General features: G+C 41.8%; 2 protein-coding genes across 3 annotated transcripts in view; one reads left to right on the forward strand and one right to left on the reverse strand.

Annotated features, from left to right (window-relative positions):
* The window catches only part of ATF7IP (activating transcription factor 7 interacting protein), a 151,552-nt gene that overhangs the window by 35,326 nt on the left and 103,307 nt on the right, over positions 1 to 12,919 (reverse strand). The gene's annotated exons all lie outside the window — the stretch shown is intronic.
* The window catches only part of PLBD1 (phospholipase B domain containing 1), a 35,290-nt gene that overhangs the window by 20,540 nt on the left and 1,831 nt on the right, over positions 1 to 12,919 (forward strand). For both annotated transcript variants that reach the window (XM_052669152.1, XM_052669153.1), the window contains exons 5-9: positions 1,544 to 1,708; positions 4,144 to 4,288; positions 10,579 to 10,779; positions 10,888 to 11,028; positions 12,023 to 12,208. In XM_052669152.1, coding sequence (XP_052525112.1) covers positions 1,544 to 1,708; positions 4,144 to 4,288; positions 10,579 to 10,779; positions 10,888 to 11,028; positions 12,023 to 12,208 — 838 coding nt within the window. The remainder of the gene's footprint in view (positions 1 to 1,543; positions 1,709 to 4,143; positions 4,289 to 10,578; positions 10,780 to 10,887; positions 11,029 to 12,022; positions 12,209 to 12,919) is intronic.

A 12,919-nucleotide genomic window follows, 5' to 3' on the forward strand; every position in this document is an offset into this window, starting at 1 on the left:
AAGTCTGAAGGCTGGTGGAGCACTCTTACATGCAATCCTGTTCCTGCCTCCTGGTGATAATGTCAGCTCATCAGTTTGCTGCTTGACTTTTCTCTTATAGTAATGGTTGTAAATTGGATGTGAGAAAACAAATTGGATGTGAGAAAACTTCTCCTCACAGCATGTTTAACTTGCGGTACTTTGAGTACAGCTGGATGGGGGAAAATGTGCTGAACTGTGGCAAATCTGTCTGTGTGGATTTCACTGAAATAGCAGTTGTTGGGACTTGTCTGTAAATGATTCATACTACTGAGTTGCTTAAAACTATCTGAAGGTACATCTCTTGATTTTTATCAGTCATGACCTCTGCTGCTCCCTGTTTATGACCTTATAGTAATAGTATGATGAGCCTGAGAAAGGTAACATCCTTTCAATTTTGCTTTGGATTTTTTTCTCACACACTGTAGCTGCTGTTAGGAGTACATGATTTTATTGGTGAGAATAGCTTATTTCTATTGTAGTCTTGGTAAGCATGTGGGAAGGTTATATACATTAGGCTATATACATTAGGGTTTACATTATTTTTGGTTTTCCTGTTGATTATTTCCTCTGCCAAAGCAGTAGATGGATAACACAGAATTCAGCCTTCTGAATACAAAGTAAGTATTCTCTGAATTTGGCATTAACTTTTTTTTTGGTTGGTTGTTTTTGTTGCCCTTTCCTCTTATTTGCTGGGGTTTGTAGAGTTGATCTTCATGGTTTAGTAGTAGTGATTTATATTGCAAGCAAAATGCTTCCTTGCTATATGATTCTACAGTTAGTAGTCATAGCCCTATGCTGATTTGTGTTATGTTCTTTTCCTTAGGCCTTGCCTTAACTAAAGACAGCAAGGAAGAATAGGAAAGAGTTAGAAAATGGTCTTTGGAGGCTGAGATCAGACTTAAGATTTTATTTTTGAATAGGCAATGTAAGAGGACTGTGAAGAACACGTTGCTCAGTGAGGTGTGTATAGTTAACCATGGCTGTTTCTAGCTATTAGGGTTTTTTGAAAGCCTAATATTGGAGTGCCTTTTGACTGACTTCCTCTTTTCAGCTAGTTCCATGCTTTATTAGCACTGTTAATGTATTTCACTTCCTTCATTTGTTTTCTCTGTTGTTTTTAATTGCAGTCTTTATAAAAATCCCGGAGCTCACCCAAGTGTGTGCTAATAAAAAGCTTTTCATAGGCTTTTAATAAATACATTAAAAAAAAAAAGTCTTATGCTGGAGTAACAGCAGACTAATTAATATGCTGTTCACAAAGATACACAGAGGTTTTCTAAATTACTGCTACTTTCTCTTTTTTTTCCTTGGAAATGCTAGAATTGGTATTTCCACTAGAAGGGCTAAACCCTTAAAGATACTTGAGTGCTTCATTCCAGACCTTAGCTAGTGGGCCTTGAGGGAAGGTATTTTATAGAAAGTATAAAAGATTCCTTTGAGAAAGAAAAAAATGCTTAACAGGTGAGATTGTGTTGATGCTTTTCTATCTGAAAGCATTCGTTATGGTCTCTTCTTTCTTCAGCCACTGAGTGTCTTTGATGTCCAGTTTCTGAACGCAGTTGGAGACCTGTTGGATCTCATTCCTGCATTATTTGAGTATTCTGCACGAAGCGGACAGTGCAATGTCGAAGCTGGAGGCCATGGGAAATACCAGTGGGATATGGGTCACTGCTCTGCTCTCATCAAGGTGAGCACTGAGTTTCATTTCTAGTGATTATGTTGATTCACGGTGTTATGAGTCTGTGCTTCTGTAGTTTTCACTGTTTACGTTGTGTGTGAATAGACACCCTTGTCAATTAAATTGCTTCTATGAAGTTACGGTATGTACTTGCGTGGCGTTTTGGGTTCAGTTTTGCTCATTGGTGCTTAGGGAGAGGGAAACAATAAAAACAAATGAACTCAAAACTCCAGAGACTGATAGTAAAAAGTTACTATGATTACTGGGAGTGGGGAGCTACCGATGGGAAGAAACTGGAAGAGTAACTTGTTTTATATAGCCAAGCAAAGTCCAAAAAGGGATACCATGAATGTCTACAAATACCTTGGAGATATTAAGCAGGGAGGGAGACAGTGCTGGTTGGTAAATACAGTCTTGAAATTGTATAGGTTGCTCTGAAAGTAATGCCTCCTATTTATTTCCATGGAAACTACAACAGATAAGAAGAGCACAGTAACACTATATGATAGAGCAAATTCTCAGCTGTGAAATATTATTTTTCAACATAGTCACTGCCATTAGCTCTGCATTTTCACCAGCAATGAACAAGAGCCTGCATGCTATGCTTGTAACAATCAGCAGAGGTGACCCATTGTTTGACACCTGCTATGACAGTGTCATTGCTAGGAAAGCGTAGCCCATGCAGTCAGTATTTCCTTGGCACAAACAGATGGAAGTCAGAAGGCACCAAATCTGGATTATGTGGTGGGTCTGGTAGAACAGTCCAGCCATAACTGGTTACATACTCCATGGTCTTAAAACTGGTATGGAACCTGGCAGTAGTGTGTTGCAAGAGGAAGGTTGTCCTCTAGCCTGACTCTGTAAGTTTGAACCTTCAGCTTAGTCAGCATTGCAGTGTAGCATTCAGTTGATGGTTTGTTTGAGTTCGAGGAAATTCAGAGGGACCACCTCTTTTCTATCCCAAAAGGCAGTGCACATCACTTTACCTGCTGAGGGCTGCATCCGGGAACTTGTTATCTGAAGTGGAATTCACGTCACCACTCCATGGACTGTTTTGATTCTGGCTCACAGTGGTGACACTGTGTCTCATCACCAGTAGTGATGTGATTTAGGAAGCTGTCACCATCAGCCTCGTATTGGTTCAATAGGTCCTGACAAACTTGCGCGCGGTGTTTTTTCTGTTCTTGGATGAGCATTTATGGGACCCACCTGGTGCAAACTCTCTGGTATTCCAACATTGCCACCATTGTTTCCAACACACTGAAGTCAGTATTCAGCTCCGTACCCAGTTCCCTGGTCGAAATCTGCTGATTTGTGCAGATGAGCTGATTGAGACTCTCTTCATTTTGTGGTGTGAGATCTGTGTGTGGCCATCTGGAATGCATCTTGTCTTTCTCTTCACTGTTGCCAGTGCTGAAATGCACCACCCACTGCCGTGATGTGCTTACATCCACTGTTTGGTCTCTATAGCCATTCAGCAATCAGCGATGAATGTCAATGAGTGCCATTTTTCCACATGCAGGAATTCAGTGACACACCTTTGCTTCACACGCACTTCCATGTCAGATGCCATTTTGTCAGACTGCCCCTCTGCTGCCCTCTGTCGCACTGCAACAAAATGTAACAATACTGGGGGAAGGTTCAGCCTCTACTGCTGTACCACCACCATCTGTCCCTGAAGCTGTGGGCCACCATGATAAAATAGGAGGCATTGCTTTCACAACAGCCCTCATAAAAGAAGTTTACTTAGTGTTAGCAGTGATGTTCTTGATAGCTTTCCAGTGAGAGTAGTGATGGATTAAAATGCTTTGAATGTAAACTTCTGATACATCGTGGCTGCAATTAATTTATTCAGCTAAAACTATCAATAACCTGGGCAGTGTACGGAGATCTGTAACCCAGAGCAAAAATATACATCTTAAATTGCCTACAGCAAGAGGTTTGAACTAGCAGTAAATCTTAGAACCAGGGAAACTGTTTAAGATGTACTATCAATATGCATTTACCTTTTCAAAATAAATGTACTTGCATTTCGTTCTGTACTTCATAATTTCCCAGAGGTATTTACAGAGAAAGAGAATGTTCTAAGTTAATATCTGATATGTTTGTGGAGAGCTGATTTGAATGCATCAACACAAGTATTCAAGAGTAAACTGGGGAAAGAAAACATGTCTTGTGACACGGGTGTCCTAAAAAGACCTAAATTGTTTAATTTTGAACAATGGCAACTAATTATTTGAAAACAACACATGAACAGGAATTATTTCCAAAGGTGTCAAAAATTCATTGTTTAGTGCACAGTTAAAAGGCACAAGAATCTGCTCCTTGAACAGTGCAGTTTGTTAAGCTACTTAAAACAAGTTGTTCTCCCAGTTTCTTTCAAATACAAAACACACAAGGTATAATAGGACCTGAAATGGTTCATCATTCTGTTTGTTTTCCAGGTTTTACCTGGATATGAGAACATATATTTTGCCCATTCCAGCTGGTTTACATATGCAGCCACACTGAGAATATATAAGCATTGGAACTTCAATATAGTTGATCCATACACTAGCACCAACCGTGTCTCATTCAGCAGTTACCCAGGTAATGTCAAAAAAAAAGACATCTCACAAGCCACTGAGAGGACAAAATGTCTTATCCAATTTTCAGTTTGGAACATCTTGTATTTTTTGCTGTTGGTTAATCACATTCAGCTCTCAGAGCAGTACTAGTTGAATATTCTACTACTTGCAGTGCAGGCAAGCTACTTTAGGTCTTGCTTTGTGTAGTGCAAAGTCATTTCAACTACTGAACTTCTAACCTTGTCAATGGCATTCACGTGTTTGGTGATAGTGCAGTTTTGAACAGTTCTGTGTAGCACTGTGGCATGACTGTTGCTTGGAGATTATCAAACAGTAGCTGTTAGGAATTATAGAGACTTCTTTAATGTTGGGTGAGCAAACTTCCAGTCATTTTGTTCTCCTCTTGCAGCTTCTTTATTAATGTGGCAAAGGGGAGTGTTTTTACACATATTTCACGTGTCAGAAATATATCCAGCAAGAACACTTCCAATCCCCCTTGGGAAGATTAGGCAGGAAATAGTATTCTCAAGTTTCCTGAAGAAATTGCCAGCACTGAATATTTCAGTGGTATAACATGTACTCTAAGCAGCTTAGCGTAGTACTGAAAAACACGGGGAAAAAAACATAAGAACAAATGTAGGACTCTTTGTATGTATCTGCAACGCATACGTTTTTAAAGGTGGAATTTCAAAATAAAAAATTGCCAAGCACTCAGTCTTCAACTTTTTAATGCAAAGTGTGTGCAGTAGGAGGTTATCTGATTCTGATGAAATTGTATTGGCTGATGGTTTGAGTCTTTGCTTTGATTAATTACTGTACTTGCCTTCCTGTGGAGGCAAGGGGTTCTGACCTTCCTCAGTTGATCCACGGGAATATAACTTGTTCTGTGATTTTCACTTTAAGGAAGGAGTTAGAAGAATTTTGGCAAATGTTTGTAAAACAAACAGCCTTTCAGAAGCATGGAGTGTCTGAGGAATTTCAGTGCTTTTCAGAAGGAATTTTGCGGAGCGTGTGTAACCTGTAGGAAGTAAAGGCTGTAAAGGCCTGAGCTCTCTTCGTCACCTGAAAGTATCAGAGGTCATTCTGGATCTCGTAGCTCTCAGAAGAAATACTGCTGTGCATAGTGCTGTTCTTCTAGAGAGTGTAAACGTGTTTTCTAGCTACTGCATACTATGCTGTGCTGTAGATTCAAGATTGGGATCAGGATCGGCCATGCAGAGTGACTTTTGTTGTTATTTAATATTACTGTTTTGTTAGTGGGTGTATATGCTGATCGGGTTATTCCTTTTGTGGATTCTTAATGCAGAGTGAAATACTTATGTTTTGACAGGAAAATAAACCACACTGTATGGAAGGTACCTGAAAATCAGCTGCTGCTGTGCTAAAATGATCCGAGTCTGTTTGTTACTGTACAGAATCCCAGTGTGCTTCCCTGAGCCTGGAGTCTGCAGGGACTTGTAAGAGAGGGCTTATTTTGAAGCTTGCCTGTTCCAGCTGGACTCTGACTCAGTGATATGGTGAAGTTTACTTCTACCAACAGAATTTAGTAAGAGCTGTTGCAAAACATAGTTCCCATGGCTGCAGTGGAGTTTGAGAGAGCTGTGGTATGACAAGTGCACTCGCTAGCCGCCTAATTACAAGGCAGCACCGCGAGCTTGGTGAGCACTATCCACTGACTGCAGCAAATCAGGTTAGCTGTGGGTGTAGCTCACAAACGTGCAGTTCTACAGAAGGTGATCAAGCTGTGAAGCCACTGGCCTGGTAGTGACCTCAGGACATCATGAAGGAAGGAGGGGACTGAGAGGTTCCTATGCTCTGTGTTATAATCAGATGAAGCTGTAGATTTTCAGGGCATCTGACCATGGAATTCACAGGCCCTGGCCATGGTTCAGCTTGGCCATTGTACCTTCTCCCTGCATGCAAGTTCTTGCTCTTCTTCTCTGCCCTGACAAGTACTATCTGAGACATTTTTACTGGTTCTTGGTAAGCTCAACTGAATTAATACCCTACCCAATCCTCTTGAACATTGAAGTATTGACTTTGGAGGGAGACAAAGTGTTAAGAGGCAGGTTTCTTTCCAGGCCTTCAATGACAACTGAGGAATTCATAAATTTCTGTCACCTGGTAGTCTGGTTATGAAGTAAAACTGTCCAAAAGCTGTGTCGGAAACACTTCAAGGAGATGCTTGTATTCTGAGAAGGAATGTGCCAATTCCCTGATTTCTCCTGGAATCATGGAGTAAAATTTTTCAGTTTATTTACTGATTTTCAAAAGACAGGCAAGATTGTGAAATTACACTGTAAAAATCTATTTGTTATTACTCAGTTTTGAGGATCTAAACCTATTAACTAAACATGATGTAGAACAACTTATGCATTATGCTACAGCTGTAAGGCCTTGTGCTTCCTCTCCTTTGTTGAGACTCAGTAGGTAGAAGAACAGCCTCAAACTGCAGAATCCATCTCTTCTGCCCCAGCAATTCTTGCCAGCATGCTCAAACTGTGCTGCTTCAGTTTGTCTCCTTGCTGCTCTCCTCCTTGCAGAGCAACGGTAGCACTGGGGGAGTGGAGGGGGGGGGAGAAACTACCATGTGGGAATGGGAATAGTAAGCCCTGCTTTTGGAGAAGGATTCATCCACCTGCAGCTCATTTCCATGCTAATCCTAAATCTCACTTGAACCCTTGCTCACACTTTTAACTTTCTTTTCTGTTGAAAGTGTATGTAAAGAGCTACATGCAGAACAGCTGTGCAAATCTCTGGAAGGGAGGAATGACTCAACTCTGACGTCAGTGTTCTGTTGAGACTTTAAGTACGCAATGTAGCTAGTGAGTTTCTTCACAGCAGAAAGATACAGGCCATGTTATGGTTATTCACAGCTGTTAGTGAAACTATGCTCATTTGGAGGGATAACAAAGGTGATGGCATGGAGTAGATAGACAGGTGCAGGACAAGTCCAGTAAAACAGCAGAGCTAAGAGCAATCAAAATGCCCCAACTGTGCAGTCACTGTTCTGTACTGCCTCACTGAGCCATAGGAAGTAATGAGCCCTATTAGCTATTGAAAGTTGTTGGTTTCCTTGGGCAGCAAGAGAAGATAGGTTTCCAAAATCCCCATCTGCTTGTTGTTAGTCTTGAGCCCTATTTAGAAAAGGGAACCTACCATTTGGACCCAAGCATGATGGGTTGGATAGTGACCTCCTTTTTCTAGATGAGCTGCAGTCTTGTTCTGTTTCTAGCTGCTCAAACACAACAATTAAGAACTTTATAGCAGCTTTGCACCTTTGGCCTGCTGTCAGGATCTTCCTTTGTTGAGACAGGCATGAGATAGCACAAGGCCATTCCGATGCATGGCTTTGTGCTGCTGAGGCAGGATGAAGAGGAAAGATGTCCTTGCTTTGAGGAGGAACAACACATTGAAAGGGCATTAGGCCTTGTATTCAGTGGACTGGCAAATTCTCCTCTGCTCATGAATTTTGCCAAACTATTTCTTGCTTACCAGCTCCCTTCAATATGTACCTAAAACCTGGGGATGAGCAAGGAAAAGTATCTGATCCACTTTATGGCTCTGTTATCTCATCTCTGGCACGGTATGTACTATTGCTTAGTGCCTGGGAGAGGTTTGCAAGTGAAATGAAGCTGGCTGTGCAGTCTTGGATAAGCAGCTCCTAGTGGGATTAAGAAAATTCAGATAAAGAAGGCAGCTCCTTCCCCACTGTTAAATGTGCCTGTAGCCCAGAGCAGTGGACATTGTGGCCAGGAGCTACTCTCATCCCTGGGAGGTAATGTCTAGACATCCTGTCTCTGACTTTCAGACTGTAATACTGCACCTTTCTGTACACCAATGAGCACATCGACCTTTTAAAATACCAGAAAAGGGGGATGCCATCTGGTTGATAAAGCAGCTGCTACCTCTTTTGGAACAATAGCTATCAGGAGCATGGTACCCCTGCGTGCTATGCAGTGTGCTCCCCAGGGAACTCTATGGCTCAGATTTCAAAAAGTGTTTTGTTTTGCTTGGCTAATTAATAGTACTGTGAGTGAAGCTCCAGACTCTAGAAACTTCAGTATTCCAGAAACTGCATCTAATGATTAGGGCCCTGAAAATGCAATCAGAAGTGTTTTTATTTGTTTTTGTGTAGGAAGAATCAGGTCAATTGAAAGAGGGAGAGGGAAAAAAAAATTAAGATTGAGAGTAGCTGATAAAAATGAGAGATGGATTTACAGAGAAAACATGTCACTGTTATCTCTTTGTACAGTTTACCTGGAAGACAGTTTCAATTACAGCAGATTCTTGTACATAGTGAAAAAAAATGAGAAGGACATGAGGATATCAAATAGCTCTTGATATCTATAGACTTCACCTGGGTTTATTTTTGTGGCTGTCTTTGTCCATGGTAAATCTGTCATACGTGTTTAACTTCCTGTTGCCTCAGGAGTGCCTGTACCTTAAGTCGTAATGACATATGTTGTCTCTGGATAATTGAGCTAGTAATGACGTATCACAGATGGCACATAGTATTATAAAAGCAGTGCAGGAGGAAACTTGGTAAATAGTAAGGCCTAGAAAAAAAAGCCACTTTTTTTCAGCTCAGTTTAGCTTTGCAGCTTACAGAATCTCGGAACCCCTCAGTAGGGGTTGGAAGGGCCCTACCCGTGTTGGTCACAAGGGACCTACGGTAGGTAGGTCATTGGGATGTACTGTTGCTTAATGCCGGGGTGAGGTCTACATCAGAGTTCATACTTCAGTTAATTCAGCTTCTCAGTTTAAGTTGGTTTGAAAAAGATGAAAAAGCTATTCAGTTTATTTTGAAGTGGGTCACTTAGCGCTGGTACCCACATGGGCATTGGTGCTGTGTTGGAATCAGTTGTTTACCAGTTCCATTTCTGCTCTCTTTGGACAAGCACATGACTTATTATGCAACAGCTTATCTCTGGAGTAGATAGTTCTTGGTATAAAATAGTCCGACAGAGCCAGATTTAGAGTGTTTCCTTTCTTGTCCTTATTTACTTGACATAGTTTTGCTATTTGTATGCTTTATTTATTGCTGCTGTTTCTGAGAATAAAGTACTAGGACCCACAGTCTTGCAGGGTGCTCTCCCTGTTCCATACCAGTGTGTCTTTAGAGAACAGGTGACTATAAAGTATATTTTCCTGGACCTGTTGTGATTTGAGGTCTTGGGACTTAAAAAAATTTTTGCTGAAGTGAAGCCCTTAAGCACTGCTGGAAGGAGGTCTGCCTTTTAGTGAGAGCCAAGGACAAGAGGCAGGACTGAGTTGTTTTTCTGGCTCTCACAGGTTGCTGGCCTTGCTTTGTTTGCAGAGCGTATTAATGAGGCCTTCTGTAGATGTCGCAGTGGAGCATAAGTATTAGGCTATTACACAGAGACAATTTTAGCATTTTGTACTCTTTGAAAAAGAGTGATGTCACTAAAAGCTGACTAGCAAGAGACCAGGTTCTGGATGACTTTTCCATCAGCAGCTCAGTTAACCACATTTCCCCAGGCTGGTGACTGCCAGCTCTGTATCCTCTGGAGAATCTCAAATTATTTCTTCTTTGTAAATAGTTGCCATGCTACCCATGGCTTTACAGCTGACATTTGCAATTCTGCTGCAGTTGGGACTAATGCTTCTATTGGCATGTAGCCTGGGAAGGGATCCTGCTCAGAGAGTCATGGCGGCATTGAGTTTGGCTTGGCTTTTCAATGGCAACACATCGCAGACAAGAGTAGGTAGAACTTTCTCTCACATGCAGGAGGTGCCTTGTAATTTGAGTTGCCACCATTTCTTGGAGACATTTTTTAGAATAGTTAGATTGGAAAAGATTAAGAAAAAAGACTTTTCTGCTTAGTTCATTTAGTCCAGAGAAGATTCATTCAGAACAAAGAAACAAAAAACTCTGAAAACTGGTTGATGAAGATTTGTTTGTGGAGTTGTGTTACGTTTTTTTTTTTCTTTTGTTTTTTGAAGAAACTTCTTTGTTAGAAACAAACGCTTGTACACCATGTAATTCCTGGAAATAGCCACTGCTTGACATGTGAAAGGGAAACAAGTGGAAAAATGTGAGAAACAAACCTGAAAACAAATGCTCCAAACAAAGGAAGTTGTGTCTGTGAAAGCATGACAAGGGAGAAACTGTGCTGACAGTGGGTGTATAGTGCTAGCAGAAATTGCCATCTCATCTTTAATATTTTTATGGCTTTATTTAAAAGTTGCACATGCACTCTCCTTTATGTCATTCTGTCTTGGATTGCTTTGTTCTGTGAATACAACAAGGGTTCAGAGATAACAATTTTTGTGTCATTGTTATTTAAGGCTTTTTAGTGTCCCTGGACGACTTTTACATACTAGGCAGCGGCTTGATAATGTTGCAGACCACCAACAGTGTGTTCAACCAAACCCTCATCAAGCAAGTGGTGCCTGAATCCCTGTTTGCTTGGCAGAGAGTCCGCATTGCTAACATGATGGCAGACAATGGCAAAGCTTGGGCAGAAACCTTTTCAAAATGCAACTCTGGTAAGTACACTTTCACTTGAACCTTAAGAGAAAGAATGTGTTCCTTCCCCCCCTCACGCTCCTTTTCTTTCCCAGACAGGCCATGTAACTCTTTGTTCTCGTGCTTAGGGACCTACAACAATCAGTACATGGTGCTGGACCTGAAGAAGGTCAAGCTACAGAAGAGCCTCGATGACGGTGCGTTGTACATTGTTGAGCAGATTCCAACCCTTGTGGAATATTCTGATCAAACAAATGTTCTCCGGAAAGGTAATAGCTCCTGTAGTGTTTGCTGGCTTAGGAAAACCATGTCTTTGTGCTAGCTGAGTGTGCTATGTGCATGGAAAGCGCTTACTGAACACTAGTACTGAGGTTCAAGTTAGAAGGCTTTGTGTGAACATCCCTCCATTCCCACACTGTCATCCCTAGGTTAAGCCTGTCTTAGGCTGAATACTGCACTGTCTGCGTGGATTCTGTAGTCTTGCAGAGCCTGGGATGCAGAAGAGCTTTTCACTCTGCTTAGGTCAACTGCTTCTTAACCCTCAAGTGGCAAGTGTGCATCTACCCCCGCATCTCCTTACCCTCTGCGCAGCCACAGCTTTCCAGTCTCCACTGCTCAGTAGCGCATCTGTGTGTTCTCTGCAGACCTGTCTCCTGCTCACCGCTTCTTGCTTCATGGTTCCTATATATCTGTTCATCTCCAGTTTTTGTTTGTTTCTCCCCAGGTCTCTCTTTCTAACTGCTGCTTTGGGACCCATGCTCTGTTACGAATGTGTTTGTTTAGGAGTTTTTATTTATTCTTTTTAGTTGCCATCTGTCTTCATTGCACGGTGCATTATTGCATCTCGGTGAGTTGGGAAGAAGGGAGAAAAGGGAGCACATTCACTAAAGTCTCATGCAGGAAAAGACCTTTCCTTGCAAAGCCCCGGAGGAGTGTAACCTCTACAGGAGGGCTGTAGCTGATCTGTGTCTTTACCTCAGGCTCCTGCAAGTCTGATCTCAGCTGCTCTGCAGGATGAGTCCTCATGGTGGAAGTCTGGGGGCGGGTTGCCTGTGTGTGTTACGCAGGGAGTCAACCCCAGTCATTCCAGTTGATCTGTTGCCTTATTTTGTTTCTTTCAAACCAGTTTGACGTGTTGTTCCTCGAAATACTGTTAAGGCAACGCACCATGGAATATGTGTTGGGTTTTTTTTTTTTGCTTTTATTCAAGCAAGAGTGTTCAGCTTTTCCAACTGTCTAACAGGTTATTTGTTTCCCTTGCAGGTTACTGGCCTTCATACAATATTCCTTTCCATCAGAAGATTTACAGTCTCAGTGGGTATGCGTCATATGTTGAGAAGTATGGGCTGGATTTCTCGTATGAGCTTGCGCCACGAGCAAAAATCTTCCGTCGAGACCAGGGCAAGGTGACCAACTTAGAAAGCATGAAGTACATCATGAGATATAACAGTAAGAAATACATTCTTGTGTTTTGGAGCTGATCACAAAAAAGCATTGTTAATTTACTTTTATTATAGTGAAAAGTGTTACTTAGTTTAGATTAGTTACACTGCTGTAAGTGCAGAAACTTGAAGTGAGTTTGGCTTCTGCCCACCCTTTCAGCTCCCGCAGTCCAGGAAGGAGAGTCTTCAGTAGGTAATGCTCTGCTCTGTTTTTCCCTGACAGGGTTCTTGTTAACTGGATTAAAACCAGCATAATTAACTTCTGCCTAAGCCCGTCTCTCAGTACAAATAGCTTTGGATGCTATATTTTGATTCCCAATTACAGGGAGCACACTGATTACTGTGCTTGGGCATTGAGAGGCCTCTCCCAGGGTGTGGTTTTGCTACTGATTGGGTTATGAGTAGCAGCATGCTCGCAAGTGTTAAGACATGTCCTTCTTCCCTCTTGCAGCTACTGCAGTGGGTATTTGAAGGCTTTGCTCCTTCTGCTTACTTTGTTCCAGAACAGGAACAGGAAGGCTCTCACTGCTGCACTCTTTGTTCCTTGCCTCTCACTCCTTTCTGTTCTGCTTTTTTGAGGAGTCATGAAATTCCTGCAAACTTTTGTCCCATGGAATTAGGGGTGTTTGTGGTTAGAGGTGGGCAGCAGTGCCCCTTGGATGTAGAAATAGCTAAATCGACTTAGATTCGGAACTTGCCTTTACACAAGCACTGGTTT

This window comes from Tympanuchus pallidicinctus, unplaced genomic scaffold (genome assembly GCF_026119805.1).
Source record: "Tympanuchus pallidicinctus isolate F22 unplaced genomic scaffold, pur_lepc_1.0 scaffold8, whole genome shotgun sequence".
NCBI classification, from domain to species: Eukaryota; Metazoa; Chordata; class Aves; order Galliformes; family Phasianidae; genus Tympanuchus; species Tympanuchus pallidicinctus.